The following is a 20,579-nucleotide window of genomic DNA, read 5'->3' as shown; positions in this document are numbered from 1 at the left end:
TAATAAAAGAAAACTGGATTATCATATCTACTCCTGCAGTCAATTTTTTCGATATGTGATTTTAGTTTAAGTATGTGAAGAAAATCTGGCCTCACACAGATATGTAGATAGTAAAGGGTGGAGTATTTTAATAGCCTTTTCAGATAATTGTGGATGTTCTTTTATAATACCACTCCAAAAATCATCAAATGGTAGTTTCTTGATGGTAAGTTATACTGTGTAAACTGAAACCATATAATTGTGTTATAATAAATCCATTGGTCTCTCTTGTGCTTTGAATGGAAGTTTTTACCCATACGTGGTTTTATAATATGCATTGATCATTTGGAAAATATGGTTTACCATATTATGCAGATCATTCAAATGTTGTAACGTTTCATTATACAATATCAAAAAATTGCAGTAATATACCGCTGATTTCATCTGAAAAATTTAAGTATTAGAAACTCTCAAATGCCATTTACAAGTTTTGCAGAATTTTAATTTTCTCTTGGAAGGTTGACTTTTATTATTGGCAACAATTACTTTTAATTGCTTTCCTTGAAAGTGCTGGCTCACTTCATTCTTTTGTCAACACAAATAATCTGTAGTCAAAATTGGGGTGAGTTTATTGTTTGAGCCAGGTCTGAGGACTATAGCCTAGGGGCTTCCTTCCCTAAGGAAGGAAGCACAGTGAAGAAGTGGGGTGTATAGAGTGGTCATATACTGTCTTGGAACAAAGAGCATACATCACATATGACAAAAATATCTCTTTTACTACTGTCATGAGGTGCTTACCTAGCACGACAGGTCATTGGTCATGAGGTGAGCACAGCAAGCTGATGGTCAGCAGGTCAATAATTAATTTTTAGTTTCTGGGAAGAAATGCTTATCCTTAAAGAAATGCTGATATGGGGGAGGCAACATCCCTATCTTTAAGGTCATCATTTTTAGCTTTGGAACATTGTAAATGTTTAAAGCAGATGTACAATGGATGCTCAGCAGGCCGTGTCAGACCTTTCTGGACAAACAAGGTTAGGCTGAATTAGTTTTAAACCAAATGGCTTCGTCATATACTCCAATATATTCCTATTGTTTTTCATTTATTCATCATTTGTTTGTTTCACAAACTTTTTATGTTCGAATAACTTTAGATTTACAGAAAGGTTGAAATGAAAATACAGAGAGTTCCCATATACTCCTCACTGAATTTTCTCTAATGTTAACGTCTTGCATTACTCTGGACATCTGTCAAAACTAAGAAACCAACATTGGTACATTACTATTAACTAACTCCAGGCTTCATTTGGCTTTCACCAGTTCTTCTACTTATTCCTTTTCCTGTTTCAGGATCAAATCCAGAATACCACAGTGTATTTTGTTACCATGTTTCTTTGTTTCTATGAGCTTTGACAGATTCTCATTCTTTCCTTGTTTTTATGACCTGGACGCTTTTGGAGGAGTATTGGTCAGATATTTTCCAGAATGTCCCTTAAAAGAAAAACTCTACTATTTCTTCTCTACCTTCAATATTTCAACACCAACTATGTAGGGATTTTTCCCACACTGCCCAATTCTTTGACACCAGCTGGGTGTCCCACAATTAAGTCCTGACACTATCTACCTGGAGTTAGCGTCAGATTCCACAGGTTAAGGGCTCAGTCCTACAAGACTTCCACCCACTTCAGATGCTAGTTGCAAGTCTGGGCTTCTAGTACTTGTGGCCAACCAGCTATAAATTGGAGACTCCCACGACCTCCTCCTTGCGTTTGATAATTTGCTAGAACAGCTCACAGAACTCAGGAAAACAGTTTACTTGCTAGATTACCAATTTATTATCAAATAAGACAACTCATGAACAGCTAGATGGAAGAGATACATAGGGCAGGGTATATGAGAAAGGGTGTGGAGCTTCCATGATCTCTCTGTGTACATCATCCTTCTAGCACCTTGATGTGTTCACCAACCTAGAAGCACTCTGAACCCCTTCAGTTAGGATTTTTTATGGAGGTTTCATTATGTAGGCATAGTTGATTGAACATTGGTCATTAGTGATTAATTCAACCTCCAGCACCTCTCCCCTTTCCAGAGGTCGGGGCTTGAGGCTAAAAGTTCTAACCCCTAATCACATGGTTGGTCCCCCTGGCACCCAGCACCCCCCCCCCCCCCAAGATTCAGCCACCAGTCATCTCATTAGCATATAAAAAGACACTTAGCATTTCGGAGATTTCAAGGGTTTTAGGAGCTGTGTGCCAGGAAACAGGCAGAGACCAAATATATATATTTCTCATTATGTCACATCCTCAGTTTGGGTTTATCTGATAATTTCCTCATGACTTGTCTAGGGTTCTGTTTTTTTGGGGAGGAATACCATGGAGATGAAGTGGGCACTTCATCTTCATTTGAGAGAACATCTGCTAGATACTCAAGTCTGAATAACTGTAGTTTGCTATCAGTTTTTCTTTTAAGTAAAGATAATGTTCATGATAAAAGGAGTTTGTCTAGTTCACCACTCAAATAATTGCACATATGCTTTTCCTCTAAACAACCATTGTACTTTGGTGCACAGCAGAAGTTCCTTATGTATACTTCTCCTTTTATCAAGTAGGATATTGAAGAGATGTTTATTCATAGGTCAAGATTTAATATAATTAATAATTATATGCTATTTCATCCTGGACATTCTTAAGTGAAACTGGCCAATCCCTTTCACCCCCCTTTTAACTGTTAGTGCATGTCATGAAGAATACAGTGACTAGTAGTACAATTTGATGTCCCTGCCTTGGTTTGTGCTAGGACGTCAATAGTTTCATTCAGCATTCCTTTAGCACCATTACTGCTAATGTGAATACATTGGCAAAGACACACTATTAGCACTATTATGAATATAGTTTTGACTTTGCAGACCCTATGAAGGCATCGGTGGGACACTGTTGAGAACTGCTGCAGTAGGGCTTATGATATTTATTTTTAATATCACAGTCTACCATCAAATAATGTTATACACTTTGAGTTCAATGTAATAACCTTATAACAGTATACTACCATTCTCTTCCTTCTGATTTTTGTGCTGTAAACTCCTCAATACATTGGTATTACATTTGCTTTAAGTAGTCAAGATACCCTTTAACAATTTTAAAAATGACTTATGTTTATGTCATTTCTAAAATGTCTTTTATATTTATTCATATCTACTATTTTTGGTGCTTTTCCTTTCTTTGTATAGAGTCATGTTTTCATGAAATATATTCTTTCTGCCTGGAAAATGTCCTTTAAAATATAGTGCATGTCTACTAACAACAGATATTCTCAGGTTTTGTTTGTCTGAAAAAATTTTATTGTGCTTTCATGTTTGAAAGTATTTTCTCTTGGTATAGGATCCTAAGTCAGCAGGATTTTCTCCCCCACATTGTTTATTATTTTTTTTTTAAGCATTTTAAAGATTATTCCATTGTCTTCTGACTTGCATAGTTACAGATGGCTCTGAACATTCAGGTTTCTCCTGAATGTCCTGTGTAGTCAGTGATGACATTCCATTTTGGTTGGTGGGAATGTGAATACTTCTCAGCCCCAAGTGAGTTCTGGGAACTGTTCTGCGTACCACTCTCCAGTAACTGTTCTTTCCCCAGAAGTTGTTTTTTGCCCAGCCTTCTAGTGTTTCGTCTTACACATGTGCAGATTAGTATTTAGCTAAAGACTCAAGAGGACTCTATGCAGATTTCTGGAGCTCTTTCTCAATGGAGTGCTTTCTTTTCTGCTACTCTGGCCCACAATTTCTGGTCCCGTTTGGCTATTCCACACTGACAGCCAGGCTTTCTTGGAGTTCCTCCTTCCTGTACTGATGTCTAGAATTGCCTCCATGCAAACAGTGGGGTGATCATGAGGCTCACCTTTTTTGTGTCCCCTTTGTCTGGGAACACAGAGGTGGTTTTCAGCAAGAAAGTTGATATGAATTACCCAGTCCACCAAGTGGGACTCTCTCCTGTCTTTCTGAATAATTTTTTGGCCAACATGTATATATAATTTTTAAGAATGTAGAGGAAAGTGAAATATTTATTTAAATTTCGAATTACATATTCAAAGCACATTATATAAAATTAAGAAATAGTGCCTTTTCGTTCAAAACTGTTTGCATACATCTTTGATATCAATATGTTCAGCATCACTGTGACCAGTTTTGGGTTCTTTAACTCCAGAGTACATCATCTTCACTTTTGTCCAAATTATAGGAGATACAGTGCTTTTTAATTCTGTATATTATCTTGTTACCAGAAATTTCATCCCAAGCCACAGATTTCCAAATACATTGCATTTTTTCTTTAATTTGTTGTATGGGTATAAAATTATGATCTCTACAACCTAGTCTCTTACTATGTTGTTTTTAAAGGTAATGTTTAAAAGGCTCTTTATGATAGTTTGCAATTGGTTACACCTCTGGATTTCCTTACTTGCTTTGTGTTCAATTTCTTCCTCTCCTACTCCAGTTAAACAAAAAACAACAACAAAAAACACAGTGATCAAAAAATGGCCTTCCAAACTAGCACTGATTGAGGTCATTTCTGGATAATGTATCTTCTCCAGATAGTGCTTTGCTGTTCAAAATTAATAGATAGAAAGCATCCATTATATGAGAGATGTTGTTAAGCAAATGTGCTCCCTCTTTTTTGAGACATTATTTTGAGGAAAAACATCTTTTCCCTTTATGTGTATACAGTATTTCTTTGCCTTGGAATTCTAAGTCGTCTTTTTCTACTTTTACGCTCATGGAGGTGACAACAATTACCTTACATCTTTTGATCAAGCTTAGGATTAATTGCCTGTTTGATTCGAATTTTCCTATGGTAGCTAGAATAAATTATCCTACAGATACTTGCCAGCCTGCCCCTAGCATTGGCTCCATCTGTTATTCTAGTTACCCCAATTAAAGTAAACATATTTCATAGGACAGAATATTTTGAGTGGAAAATGAAGAATAAGTTAAGTTAAAAAAAATAAACGGGCTTTATTATAGCATCCCATAGAAATATATTCTATATGTTAAAAGAAAAACTAAATGCTTATCTTACATTTAGCAGGTTGTTCCCAACTACTCATAAAATAGGTCAGTTAAAATTGAGCTTTGTTGGCAGAAAGTGAGGCAGATTGATAAAGTATTTTCAGACAGTGGGTGTACTATAGCTAGCATTGTTTACTTATTTCCTTGGACTAATATTTTCAGTTAATACTGTAAAATGTCTTTATAACCTATAAAATTATCAATATCTAGTTCATTATTAAACTCTCATAGAAGAAATATACGGGGGATTTTTATGACATGATACACATGGATTTAAAGTGAAAATTACTTCAAGAATTCCACCCATGAGATATAATTTGGTTATGTTTTTCAATGAAGTCTTATATATTTGAACTACTTCTCAGTAACTTGAGCTCTTTACTGCCCTGACTCAAGAGTTATTTAAGAGTCATGTGATTTGCCTCAGCTGCAGGGATAGGCCCTGTTTGACTTGAACTCATCTATAAAGCTTATTTCTCCGGTCATTTTGATTGATTGTAGAATGGGATACTTCCAGGAAGGGTGCTTTCTTTCTCTTTTGTGAGAGTTACCAGAAGAGCAGCTGGAAGATGTTTGAAAGTTATGCTACAAGGATGTGACAACTGGCATTGCTACAGTCATTTCTCTGAGCAGCAAGCCAGCCTCCCGAGGAAGCCCACATGGGTGAGGGCATGGCTGTGAGAGTGGTAGAGAAGTGGAGTCTCTAACTGATGCTGTGACCCTCTTGGTCAAACAGAGTACAAAGTTAGCTAAGTGTATGGAATATTTAGTCCTATGATCTGAAAAATTTGCCTAAACCTATTTGAGTTGGGTTTTTCATTATATGTAATAAAAAAATCCTAATTAATACATAGGATATCACTTTGTGATCAATTCTGAAAGTACCGATATTTATTATTTTGCTATTTCTAATATAATTTGCAATTTTAATCATATTAGAATAGCATCTTTAATTTATTCAAATATTTGAGTCATTCAGGATATATAAATCTCTGCTGTTTACAGATAAGGATAGATGGATTTGATACCATGTTTTTAAGCCTTTTACAAAGTTACCCTCTGGAAATTTAAAGCATTTTTATGCCAAGGTTCTGTGATGGGAAATGCTAGAATACAACTTTTTCAAACAGTGTGAAAAATACTTGAGTGATAGTTCTATATAAAGCTCATCAGTAAGGTAGATACATAAATGATATTTATTTATGTTACCTTTTATATTAAATGTGTACTTATTCATTTAATTTTTAATGAAAGACTACTTTAATCAAAGCCAGGCTTTATCCACACTTTCAGTGGCTCTCCATTTTGTTCATCATGAATTCCGAATAACTTTTGCCAATGAAAGGTCCCATGATTTAGCCTATACCTTTCCAATCTTATTTCCCATCCTGTTTCATATTCAGTGAGATTAATATGCTTCTCTAATCTATGCCTTTGCTTGTTCCTCCTGGCTAGTTCCTTCCAATCCTTTCTGCCTATGTAATTAACACCCATCATTTTGTCCTAGTTCTGATCCCACCTCTTCAAGTAATATCTTTGTCAGTTATCCACCATGACTATAAGTGATCTCTCTTAAGAACAAACTACTTTATTTCTTCTTGTAAGAAAAGTCAAACAATGATGAATAATTTTAAAACAAATGTCCTTCCTTCCTAGTCCAACCCTCCAGAGGAGAACCTCTTAATAGTTCAGATTTCTTGGTATTTTTCTATGTATATTTAAGCATATATGACTTACTAGGTTATCGCTTCTTTGGACTACCATTTGGAGAGCACGGTTCTAGAGGCTTAATCATTTTTCAGTTTGATTTTTCTTTTGGCAGGAATGTCTCAAGAATGGCAGTATGTACTTCATACTGTATCATAACGAGAAACACATACTACTGGTGGTCCTTTCTTGTGATGTTTTTAGATGGATCAGTGATTGAGGTATTGCCAGCCTGATCTACCCATTTTAAAGTTCCCCATCAGCCTCTCACTGAATGATTTTGTCTATCTCATTCTTTTAAATTGTCATAGATAGCTACTTGACTGTTAATGTAGTAAAATAATAGATCATTAAAAGGCCAGGCTCTGGAGCTACACTGCCTGCCATTTATAATCTTTGGCAAGTGACCGCACTTCTTTTTGCCTCAGCTTCCTTTAGTGTGAGCTAGGTGCCTCACAGGGTTGATTCAAGAATTAAAGGTGTTAAGTGTTTAAAACAGTGCGTGGTACAGTGTAAGTGTCAGTAAATGCTGCTTGTTATTATTAATATATTGATTTAGTAGTCTTATTTTGCTCTCTTTGCACTGGCATTTATTTACATAGAAAATACTTTATGCTTTGGATAATATTGGTTGTATTCTGTCTAGCAGTAAAGCCAGGTCACATTGTAGGAAAACAAAATGCCATTTAAATGATAACAAATCTCATATATGTCTGTTATGTACTATTTTTAATAAGAAAAACATTAGCAGAAAAGAGGATTTGTTACACTTGAGTTTCTAATGAAGAAAAGAACCATTGATCATAAGTGGAAACTACATATGTATCCTAGATATTAGGAACGAAAATTGCGAAAGAAAAAGAAATGAGTGACCCCGTGGCTTTTGACTCTGAAAGGCTATATTGGGATGGTAGTTAATAAAAATGAGCTTACATGAGAAAGAAGTCTCTAAAAATGCAATGCAGTTATGCAAAGGAATTCTCAGATTAACAGCATAGATTTAGTAGTTGGAAGGGGAGATGCAGAACTAAAGACAATTATAAAACAATAGATACAGACCTTTATAAACAGTGTCAGGAACCATAAAGTAAGCTGAAGGTTATAGAAAATGTTTAAGACAACACAGATTGGTTTTTTTTAAGTAATGTTTCAGATAAGAAGATTAAACTTCAGCAAGATCATCCAATTTTTAAGAGAAGTAGAACCATCAATTCATATTTTATAGCTGTTTGATTCAGTAAAGAGGAAAAGTCTTTGAGTTGGAAAAGATAATAATAATATAAAAAGAATTATATGCCATTGTAGGAAAGCAGCCAGTAAGGGAAACACTTGACTACTATAAGTGCATTTAGTTTTCTTCATTTAAATTAATGTCTTCTCCAGCTGCCAGTGGGCATGCAGACTTAAGGAAATCACTGAGTAAATCTTTGAGGAGTTCTTGAAAAATACATTTGTTACCTGGAGATGATCGAACACTAGCTTAATTTTATTTTTAAGAAAGGGAAAAAATGTGAGTCCTGGAAATTACAAGCCAGTAAGCTTGTTATTGATCTTTGGAAAATTTCTAGAAATAAATTTAAGCAGAAGTTTGTGAACATTGATGAAAAACGTTCAGATGTAGAAATTGAAATGTGTCCACCGAGAACGTATCATGTCAAATTAACTTTATTTCTTTTTTTTTTTCCTTTAAGATGGGCACCTGAGCTAACATCTGGTGCCAATCTTCTTCTTTCTTCTTCCCAAAGCCCCCCTAGTACGTAGTTGTGTATTCTTAGTTGTAGCTCCTTCTGGTTGTGCTCTGTGGGATGCTGCCTCAGCATGGCTTGGTGAGCGGTGCCATGTCCGTGCCCAGGATCCAAACCGGCGAAACCCTGGGCCGCCGAAGTGGAGTGTGCAAATTTAACGGCTCGGCCACAGGGCTGGCCCCAACTTCATTTCTTTAAATGAGATTATCAGTTGAAATGAATTAGAAAAATACTGTAGTAACAGCTTCTTAATTTTAGTGAAGTATTTGACAATCTTTGGACATATTTTTGGATAAGCTACATTGGTGAATTGTTGTTTAAATTTAGAGTAAGTAGGTAGATTATAGTAGTTAGATTAAAGGTAGATTGAAATCCAAAACCGGCATTTGATTAGAGGTTCAGTGTTACCCTTGAGAGAGATCTTTAAAGCATTACAATGAGATTATCTCTATCTTGTGTCAACATTTCCATAGTTGATCTGGCTGAGGGTGTAGAAAGTAGGCTTATCTGCTGGTAGATTATTCAAAGCTGGATTTGGATAGCTGATACCGTAGAAGGCAGTCAAGAACATCTCCTTAAAACCTTTCCTCATTAATGTAGTTTATTTCTGTTTTCCCCCCTCTTAACACACTTTGATACTTTATATGCAGTATAAATCCATAGTTTAGATTGCTTCAGGGAAAAAAAGTGACGTTTTTTCCCTGTCTGCCTGATATTTTAATCAAATTAAGGTATGAATTGTATGTGTCCCTTATTATAGCATAATATCTTTAATGATACAGATTTAATAATATAGACTGAAAATTGGAAAAGTCTTTGCATAAAGTATATTTTTATATACCCTAGGAATATGAAGCACGAACAGGGAGGACCTGTAAACCACCACCTCAGTCTTCAAGACGTAAGAATTTTGAATTTGAGCCTCTTTCTACCACTGCCCTGATTCTCGAGGATCGACCGTCGTAAGTATTCTAGTGATTGTCAGGCACACTTTATATTTTAAAGCTAAATTTAATTTTGCTTACTATTTCACACAAAAGATATCAAGAAATTAAATATAGCAGTGTATTTATTTAAAAAAAATTTAAATCTCTGTCGTATATCCTAAAACTCACAAGGAAGAATATATTATTGATGTCTAAGCCGTATGCATATTTTCTAGAAGTCTCTGTGAGCCAATGTATGAAACATAAAATCTTGGCTTTTTATATCTGTTCCTATTTCACCCCTCCTCTGCCTTATCTTAACATGATACAGCAATGATTTTTCCTTTCTTGACATTTAATATGTCCTTAAGCTGTTCTTGCCTTTTATGCCATGTAACTACTGTCAACCAGTTGGTTTCACTGTTATTAAGAGTATAGTATTCTTCATGGATAAAGAGAACCGATTAGTGTTCTCACAGGGGAAGGGGGTTGAGGGGTGGGCGAAAGGGATAAAAGGGCACATATGTATGGTGATGGACAAAAATTAGACTACTGGTGGTGAGCATGATGAAGTGTATTCAGAAATTGATAAATAGTAATGTACACCTGAAATTACACACTGTTACAAACCATTATGATCTCAATAAAATTACTTGGGGGGAAATAAAAGAAAATACATTCATGATACAAACCATGTCTTACTAACTTTCCATTCATGGCAAGCAGTCTTTATTACAATACAACACACACACTCACACATATATACAAGTTATACAGTATTTGCTCAATAGAAAAATTTGTTGGATCATTGAACAAAACAGAACATAGTATTCTTTTTTTTTTGAAGAAGAAGATTATCCCTGAGTTAACATCTGCTGCCAATCCTTCTCTTTTACTGAGGAAGACTGGCCCTGAGCTAAATCCATGCCCATCTTCCTCTACTTTATATGTGGGACGCCTGCCACAGCATGGCTTGCCAAGCGGTGCCATGTCTGCACCCGGGATCCGAACTGGTGAAACCCGGGCCGCTGAGGCGGAATGTGTGAACTTAACCACTGCGCCACTGGGCTGGCCCCAAGAACATAGTATTCTTAATATCCAGAAAAACACCTGAAATTCTTCCCTTCCCATTTCTGTGCTTCACATCTCAGCCTTCCACAAACTGCTGTTCTTCAAAATACTGCCTCTGATTTGCACACCTTCCCTAAAGCAAGACCACTTGATTCTTAACTCCTTTTCTCCTTCTTGGGCTCTCTGGATCTATTAATTTTCTTCTTCTGGACTTCTCTTTCTTTCCAGTGTAAAAATTACTAACCCTTTTGTCATTTTCCTGGTCTGCAGCTTTTTCCACCCATTAATTATCCTGATGAGCATAATAAAAGAAGCTGGGGCCAAACAGGCAGAGGTTGAATAGTTTTTAGACATTGTGAGAGAAGAAAGGCTGGACATAAAAGTACATTATTTTTTGTTCTTGTTACAGTCCTTTCATGCTAAAGAACTGTGATCTTGATACTTCTTCTTTTAGGATTTGGTGAATATGTTCATGTTCATTTTTCCATTGGTAAAAAAACGAACTTTTCAGAAATTTAGTTATGACAACATGTCAATGTTTTATTTCAGTCTTGCTTCCAGCAGGAGAATGCACCAGGCCAATTCAAAGAGTGGTTAGATAACAAAAAAAAGAATACCTGGTTAAAGATTTTTAGACTCTTTTTTTTTTTTTTTAAAGATTTTATTTTTCCTTTTTCTCCCCAAAGCCCCCCAGTACATGGTTGTATATTCTCCGCTGTGGGTCCCTCCAGCCGTGGCATGTGGGACGCCGCCTCAGTGTGGCTTGATGAGCAGTGCCATGTCCGCGCCCAGGATTCGAACCAACGAATCACTGGGCCGCCTGCAGCAGAGCGCGCGAACCCAACCACTCGGCCACGGGGCCATCCCCTAAAGATCTTTAGACTCTTGACTGTCAGTCAGCTGAGTAGGTCGATAACTAAGTTCCCAGAAGAGCCTTCTTAAATTTGTTAAAATTCATCCAAAATGGGTTAAGCTTTTTGCCAAGAATGTTAATTTCTTCCCAGAAGGAGTTTATAAAATTGCTATGCAAAAGGTTCTGTTCTAGACAATGGAACAGATTTCTCTTTGCACCATACTCTATATTTTACAAGCAGAGCTGTCTTGTTAAGTCCCACCTTCATGCCTTTGCTCATGTTATTATCCTCACTTGGAGTGCAGTTATCTTATTTTTGCTTCTTACCTACCTAATCCTTTAAGGGTTAGGCTTTTTCTTTTCTATTAAGTCTTTGTTGACTTCTTCAACTTTTAGTGATATCTGCTTTATAAATTTTTTCTTGTAGTTTGTACAAGCAGTTCCATGAAATTGGAACTTGAAATAATACACTAGACATCATAACTTTATGAGAAGATCTTAGTGTACCAAAAATGTATAAACAACTGAAAGAAGTACTTTTTTTCCACTCTACTATTGACTGTGTGAAGTTTGTATCTTAATTATAGTAAATATTGTAGCTTTTATTCTGTTTCTGTATGAGTTTGTTCATCTGTAATATAGAGATTCAACTTGATTGCTGTTGTTCCACTCAGCTTTGAGATGCTGTGGTTAATTAAAAGTTTTGTTTACCTTCTTAAATTTGAAGGTGTCTTTTTTGAGGGCAAGTGATTTGTATGACTTGCATTGATGTAACTAAAACAAACCTACAAACAAAGGCTGTCCATGGTGTTGGAACATTGGGGTACCTAATCGGTCATCCCTCCTCCTTCCTTCTCTTCAATAAGTGAAAATACATAATAGAGAATAGATGAAAAGGAAAAATTTAATTTTATTGAGGATAAAGCCAGATGAGAGTACCTGGGTGCAACGTGAGTGTTAAAGGACACTTTCTGCTTTATCTCCCTCAGAATACTCTCTTAGCAGATTCGAGCCAGCTAACATCCATCCATTCACAGGCTGAGAAGCTGGAGATTTGTGTAATCTGTAGGTTTCTTCTGTTTCTGAATGCACCCAGGTCCTGGTAGCACCACTACTTCAACTATGAGGTGACAACTGTGAGGGGGTGGGGAAAGAGGCAGAAGTTTTTCCTTAGCATGGAATTGATATTGGAAATTTCCTCTTCCAGAGGCCAGAGTGATAATATGAGAGAGGAGGCATTTCCCCCTGCAAAAGGAGTTTGTGAATTGGTGCTACTTTTCCTTTCTTAGCCCCTGTAATTTGCCGAAGCATCCAGAATCATCAACTTCATAGGTTTTTATACTTGAAACTTCTTTACAGATGAAGCAAGTATAGCATTTAATCATCTGAAGTCTCAGAAGATTTCAAATATAGGAATTACAATAATTTGTTACATGCTTTTGTTAACTTTCTCTCTGCTTGTTCCTATCTTAATCCACCTCACAGTAAAGACAGCCTTGAACAGGAAGATAAAAGGGTCCATACAAGCCGATTGTGTTGATATGAATCTCTTCTATTTTTTCAATCACTGATGCTTATAGAACTATTTTTTTAAACCACTAATAGATAGAGCTAGCTCCTTTTCTTTTCTAGCTTCCTCACTGAATTATTATAAACATTAGTACCAAACAAAATGGTAGAAATCCTTAAAAATACAAGTGAAAGACGACAAAGTTTATTTTGTGATACCTTTGGAAAAAAGCAGGAAATGTTTATACTATGTGTTTTAGCATGATATTCTTAGATATTCATCAGTGCTTTCTTGTCGTGACCACGTAACTAATTGACACTTCCATAAGAGATAGGAATAAAACTTATGTTTTTCTTATGGTGAGTAAGAGTGCTGAGTGGGGTGTTTAATATTTCTTGATTGATTATATTCACTCAGCATTTGATTTTCAAGACTGAGGAATCTTCTTTTTTTATTTGCTTCTCGAAACAGATGACTACAAAATGAGTGATTTTTTTTTTGAAAAACAAAAAGAAGTCAGTATATGTATTTGTTTTTATGCCTTATTCACAGTGTAGCCCATAGTTACTTAGCAATTGTAGTGCTGAAGCTCTGCTCTTCCTTAAACTATCGAAGATTGGTAGGATATTTACAATATGGGCCATTAAGCTTCGCAGCATAACTATTGAATACCTACTGTATACTAGAGTTTTTACATTTATGATGATTTGAAGAAGGGGATACCAAGATGTAGAATAATTAATAAGCCAGTTATTATTTGTGTACTGTTTTGTTTTAGAGTATATATATAAATACTCATTTTCGACAAAATGAAATCACAATAAAAATAATAAGACGTATAACTATATAACGTATATTTAGTAAATATTAGCAACCTGGATTTCGATCTTTTCTAAAATGCAGAGTTCTTTTCAACCTTTTACTTTCTTAATGTATGAAATAAGAAGATTAGGTTCAAAATTCTTTGTATCTGGCTATAAAAAGGAAGAAGTCACTACATTTAAAGGTTAGTTTTTTAAAAATTGACTTAAAATTTTTTTTTTCCAGAAATCTTCCTGCCAAATCTATGGAAGAAGCTTTACGTCACCGACAAGAATATGATGAGATGGTGGCTGAGGCTAAAAAACGAGGTATCAAATTTAACTCCAATTGGTATATTTAATTTACTGATTTCAACAGGAAATTAACCTGTTGGTTTATTTCAACAGAAAGGTAGATGGTAAAATTAATCAAGTCTGTCTTTAACACGATGCTGATTTCTTATTTTTCTAACTAAATTTGTTCTTAAAAATAAATAAAATGCTATACTGGGATCATAGTTTTTGTGTGAGTACTTTTACAAAACTAATATGAGGAGAAAGGCAGCAGACTGTCTATGAGGGATCTTGTAACTGTAGTCATAAATCTTGGACTACTCATATTTTAATTTATAAATGAAGATTTTGTCCATGAAATTCACTTCTTTTAAAGGTTTTAGGCTTTAGATATTTTGTAAATTAATAATTTTAATGTTTTAAGAAAACTTCCTATATGGCTTTGAGAATATGCTTTGGAATTAAAATTTGTTTTTGTGACTTAGGAAGTCTCTCTATAGTCCCAGTGGTATCATTTGGACAGGCATATAAATGTATGTACTCTGATGTGTGTAAATTCATACATTTATTCATTGATTTTGTTCTCCAACCAAAAATGTAACATAAGGATAATTTATTTATTTACTAACCACTGTTAGTTTCGGATACATTTTTAGAAAATACTACACAACTGTATATGTTTTTAGACATATGCCTTATTAACAACTGATATTTTTTCTTTTGACTTAAGGGATATTATAATGGTCTACAGTTCTACTTTGTGGCACTGTTTTGGAAATGAAGTTAATTCTTTAACTTTATAGTAAACCTAGGATACATAAGGCCATTTATCTCTTTCTAAAGGGCCTAATTATTTAAACATTGGTTAAGTTTATTTTATTATACAGAATTCAAAATATTTCTAACATTCTCAGCAAATTTTGGTTGACTTTCCATTCTGACTTTACTATTTGACTAATATTTAAGATAGATATTGATAAATAGATAAGATCCTAACAACAGGATATGACAGAAATAACATCTAATTGAGAAATCAGAAGGTCACAACTTTAATCCAGTTTGACACTACCTGGATGGTGACACTCTAGATAGACCTAATGTTAGTTTTCACTTCTGTAAAGGGTGTGTGGTGGGGCAGGTCACCTTGCTCTAGGCTGTCAAGACCTTCTGTCAACAGTTTTTTTAAAGCAGTGGAACCCTCTCCAAAGAAATCTTACATAGAATCTGAATACATAAAAAAAAAAGTGGAGCTGCTTGCTTGGCCTCCTCCTTGCTTTTTAAGATGGTTTCTGAGGCATATGTGAAACACAATTAGAAAACAGTTTGGCTAGCTGATCTCTGAAATGTCCACTGGTTGTAAAATTATATGTAACTGTGTATATATTACTCACTTCTCTATTTTTGAAGCATCTCTTGTTCTGAAATTGTGACTTCTGATTTTCAGAAGGGTGTTGTGAGTATGTGCGTGTTATGGGGATTTTTTAATTTTAGTCTAAGTAGTAAAGTGAAATATCATACTAAAAAGTGTTCACATAATAGTGCTATTGGCAGAATCATTTTTTAATGTCATGTGGTTTTATGTGAGGAAATTCATAAACCCCTTTTATGAAAAACAGGTGTTGGTTAGTTGCTCGCAGTTATTTTTTACGTAGTTGTTAATTCATGACACATTTCAGTTCATTGATTAAGTATAAATAGAATATGTGATATAGTAACCTATTTAAATTATTTTTCTGACCTTTATTTCATTTACTTTTGTAGAATATTAGGTTAATCAAGTTTATTTGCTTTCTCTTTTTTCCCCTCCTTCCTTGTTTCCCCTTTGTTCCTTCCTCTTCTCACTCCCTCCTTCCCTTCCTTCCTTCCTATTATCAGAATATTCTTTTTGAGAAACCCTTTTTTGTAGGCTTAGGTAAAAGGAGAGGGGTGTTCTGATCTAGCTGTTTTGTATTGAAATAATTTTTACTTGTTTAAAACAGAAATTAAAGAAGCACATAAAAGAAAAAAAATAATGAAAGAACGATTTAAACAGGAAGAAAATATTGCGAGTGCAATGGTAATCTGGATCAATGAAATACTGCCCAATTGGGAAGTAATGTAAGTAAAGCAGCCTTTTCCTGAATTCCATTCTCTTTCCAAAGATCTCATGTTTCCAATTCTATGTTTTTATTACTTTTGGCATGTATCTTATGCTTTGGCTAAATTATGCTATTAATCAAGGTCTGAAAAATTTTGTCCTTATCTCTGTACTTTTGCTTTTATAAATCCCTTAGTCTCTACTACCCACTTCCCTTACTGACCACCTTCTATGCCTGTCAGAATCTCACCTGTTCTCTGAGTTGTATCTGAAATACTAGCTGATCTATGAAACTTTTAATTTCCTCAGTTACCGTATTTTCTTAATTCTAACTATTGATGTAATAGCAGGTTTTTGCAAAGAATAAATTAAATGTGTACATTTATTGTGAGATGCATTTATTAAATGTTGAATATTAAAGTGATTTTCAATGTACTTCTCTCATAATCAAGAGAATATGGTATATGTGATCTTTCCTTTTTGTAATGTCCCATTATCCTCTGAGACTAATATACTTCTTGCTGTACTTTGCCTTTTATTTCTTGATAATATTTTTGTACATGCCTTGTCTTCCCTCTAGACTGGAGGGTAGGTGATGTCTTCTGCAATGCCTAGTGTAGGATATGCATTGGGAATTTGTTGAATATTGGCACAGTTTGACAGATATTATATTAGGCTCTTTACATAAGTAATGGTATTTGATTCTTAGAACCTTTACTCCCACTTATTTTATAGGGAAGCTCAAGGTTAGAGAGGTTAAGTGATTTGCCCAAGGTTATACAATTAATGAATGGTTAAACCACATTTGAACTCAGGTCTTTCTGACTCTAAAGCCCACACTTTCAGCAGACTACACTGCCTCTCAAAAACTAGAGCCTTACCCATAGTAAATACTTTGTGATTTTGTTTTTGGTACTGAATTGACAACAAATTTTTATGTTTCTTTCATCCTGTTTTTTCTATCTGTCCACAGATTTTTGATTCTTTCATTGTATTCTTAGTGTAAATGGCAGCTATAGAAGGCAGTTCCCTTTAAATTACTATCATCCCTCCTTTAGGGTACTATATATTTTTCAGTCTTTTGTTGCCTAAAGCGTGAACCCAATGGAAAGAATGTGTCTCTATGTTCTTAAAAATCATTCAATCCCTTGGCCATAGACTAGGTAAACCATCATGCAACTAGTATTTTTGGTATAAAAAGTAACTTTCTCCTTTTTTCTCCCCCTTTAATTCTAGGCGTAGTACGAGAAGAGTTCGAGAATTGTGGTGGCAGGGATTGCCCCCTAGTGTTCGTGGGAAAGTTTGGAGTCTAGCTGTAGGAAATGAACTAAATATCACTCCTGGTTTGTATTCTATATTCAGTTCTTCCCACACATGCAAATAGCCATCTCCAGAGTTACAAAGCAGATTAGTAGACTGGCTGTTTAAAAAGGCTTTACCATGTATAGTGTCATTTTAAGAGCATGCTTCATTCCCCACCTCCCTCTAAAATCTGGTATGATTTAATAAGTAAGTTACTATATTTCATATTGTATAAATAAGATCTGTGGGTTTTCCTTTAATTTACAACCATCAATAATATTCTTGACATTCAAATATATTAACGCTAGGTAACTGCAAAAATTTCTGGGATTTAGGTAGCAGTGGATGAATAATAAAAATATGCAAGGAAAAGTAAAATAATCTAATTATGGAAAGGTTTCCCCTTTATTCAATTTTTTGAATAAATATAATAAACACATAAATATTAAGGGAAGGCTAGAAATTTCTTTTCCTACATCTGTGCTCAAACCAGCACTCTTGGAATGTTTTTATTTGAAAATTTTAAAGTTTGAAAAACAGAAAAAAAAGTAAGAGTCTCAAGGAGTAGTAGTTTGGTTTTCTTAAGCTTCTTAAAACTTGATAAGAATAAAATGTAGAGTAGTTTTGATGAATTAAAAAAATAAAAATAAAATTAGGATAATATCAAATAGAGGAAAATATAAAAGAGTTAATAATGAAAGGTACTAAATCGGTCTGAGTGATAATGACAATGCTAGACAATGGCACCACAGAAAGACTTAAGAACTCTAGTATAATAATGTAAAATATTGTTACTGTTACTTAAAAATTTTTCTTTACATATTTATTGAAAAAATGTCAAGCAATAGTAAAGTACAAACTGTATGTTTTTCCTCCCTCTTCCACCTAATAGGATCAAACTCTTGCTCTTGATCCTATTATAAGTACAAGTCAGCAATTTGGTGTATGTTCTTCCAGATCTTTTTTCTTTGCACATAAAAAAGTGTGATTATTTTTTTTATTAAGATTATGATAGTTTACAACCTTGTGAAATTTCAGTTGTACATTTTTGTTAGTCATGCTGTGGGTACACCACTTCACCCTTTCTGCCCTCCCCCCACCTCCCCCTTTCCCCTGGTAACCACGGATCAGTTCTCCTTGTCTATATGTTAACTTCCACCTGTGAGTGGAGTCATACAGAGTTCATCTTTCTCTGTCTGGCTTATTTCACTTAACATGATACCCTCAAGGTCCATCCATGTTGATGTGAATGGGACGATTTTGTCCTTTTTTATGGCTGAGTAGTATTCCATTGTATATATGTAAAAGTGTGATAATTTTTAAGGTTTCCGTTTTTCTTCCTTTTATTTTTTTCCCCACAAAAAGGAGTTTATGCCATAAGATTATTCTATGGCTTGCTTTTTTTACACTATAATCTATCTTGAACATCCTTCCATGTCAGTACATACAAGTGTACCTTATACATACTATAGCTACACTGTATTCTACAGTTTGGCTGTACTATAATTTATTTAACCATTTTCCCAGTGATAGGTAAATCAGAGACATATATGTTTAAAGAACATCATGGTACTGTTTTTTGTCTCTCACATTAAAAGTGGTTAAAATGAATGAGAATTATTCACATTCAGTAGGAATAAAAATGTCAGAAATATTTAGCAAAAGCCTCAAAAACCATAACATCTGACCTATTTATTCTAGTTCTAAGAATCTACTCTAAGGAAATAGTTAATATTGGGTAAAAATCTTTTCTACAAAGATGTTCATAGCAACAATCTGCATTATATATAACTGGAGAGAATTATACAAAAATCTAAATGTTTATCTTTAGTCTTAAAAGTGATGCCAACTTTGAATAGCATGATCATGTATGATATTTAAAATTATTTTCACAAATATCCTGTAATGAACATGGTATTTTAACCAAACTTTTGTTTTTAATTTTAAACATAGAATTTAAAGGAAGAATTAAGAGTTTTTAATTTAGCTTAGAAAAAGTTACATTCTACGTGACTTAAGTGTTCTCTCCAAATAAAACAAAGACTTCTTTTGCCTTCTGTGTTTGGAACAGATTAAGAGGAAATATATTTACCTATAGTCAGACTTTCAGTTAGATTATTAAAATCCTTCATATGAAGGATTGTTGAATGTATTCTAGTTGTTTAAAATCTCAAGAATCATGCAATCAGTTTTGACTACAGATGAGGTGATGAAGTATTGGTGGCTCTTTGAAGTTTTGTTGAGCACTTTGGCTTTAGAATGTTAGGTATCCTGATAACTTAGACATTAAAATATTGGTTTATTGGCTTTTTTTGATACTGTAATCAAAAAGTTCTTTATTAAGCTAGAAATTTGTAAAGTGTAAAACATAACTGGGTCATTTATTTTCAAAGTAATTTAGGCTTTCTCTACTAAATAATTATGTATTCAGGAATGGAAGGGTACTCATTCTCTTCTTGTTCATTAGTGGTAGGAAGGAAGCTAAACTTCAATTAAAGTAAATTTACTTTTGATAATCTTGTTTACTTTCAGTGAGCTTAGTTTGACTCTTTACCTGTTGCATTTGTTTTAGTCATAAAATTTATAACCAATAGAGAATAGCAACTAAGAATAAGGGTTCTAAAGTCAGTCAAACATGGTTCAAATCTTGGTTCCACTATATATTAGGTTTGTGACCTTGGGCAAATTACTTCACATCTAAAAATCTTAGTTTTCTTCATCTGTAAAATGAGGATAAGATTATTAGCTATCTCAAAGGATTGTTCTAACGCTTATTTGTGATAGTGAATATAAAATTGTAGTGAAAGTGAAATTTGCTCAGAGTGTATATAGTATCATCGTTGTCAGAAAATCAGGAAGTGAAACATACACTGATCTCAAAGTTAGGGTCCAAGGTACATCTTTGCTTCAAGCTCTACATTTGTAGATAGAAAATTAAATAAGTGTGACATGTGCAGTCAAGCATGAAAATGAACTGAGATGCAGGTCGTCGTCTTATAGAAAAGCGCTATAAATCTTCCCTGGCGAGATGTCCTTTGATATTTTGAAATGCATTACCACATTTTTATATTGTATCAATTTTGTGGCTTCCCAAAGTGATGTATTTGTTTGATGAGCCTTTCTTCTTGCACGAAATTTCTAAAAGTTGAGTAGAATAGTGAAACTGGACCTGGCATGGAATCAGTTTGAAATCAAAAAGTGCAAACTTCGATTTGATACCTAACTGCAAAAAAATTATATATCTACATTTTAAAATTAT

General features: G+C 34.3%; 1 protein-coding gene across 6 annotated transcripts in view; it reads left to right on the top strand.

The window, feature by feature from the left end:
* TBC1D12 (TBC1 domain family member 12) overlaps positions 1 to 20,579 on the top strand; it is an 81,001-nt gene that overhangs the window by 43,214 nt on the left and 17,208 nt on the right. For all 6 annotated transcript variants that reach the window (XR_011436791.1, XM_005602359.4, XM_023642245.2 and 3 more), the window contains 4 exons: positions 9,334 to 9,449; positions 13,895 to 13,977; positions 15,921 to 16,038; positions 17,255 to 17,361. Coding sequence is in view for 5 of the 6 variants with exons in the window: in XM_005602359.4 (XP_005602416.4) it covers positions 9,334 to 9,449; positions 13,895 to 13,977; positions 15,921 to 16,038; positions 17,255 to 17,361 (424 nt within the window). In the remaining variant the exon portion in view is untranslated. The remainder of the gene's footprint in view (positions 1 to 9,333; positions 9,450 to 13,894; positions 13,978 to 15,920; positions 16,039 to 17,254; positions 17,362 to 20,579) is intronic.

Source organism: Equus caballus, chromosome 1, assembly GCF_041296265.1.
Source record: "Equus caballus isolate H_3958 breed thoroughbred chromosome 1, TB-T2T, whole genome shotgun sequence".
NCBI lineage: Eukaryota > Metazoa > Chordata > Mammalia > Perissodactyla > Equidae > Equus > Equus caballus.
The sequence above is the reverse complement of the archived record's forward strand: the minus strand, read 5'-3'. Positions and strand labels throughout refer to the sequence as shown.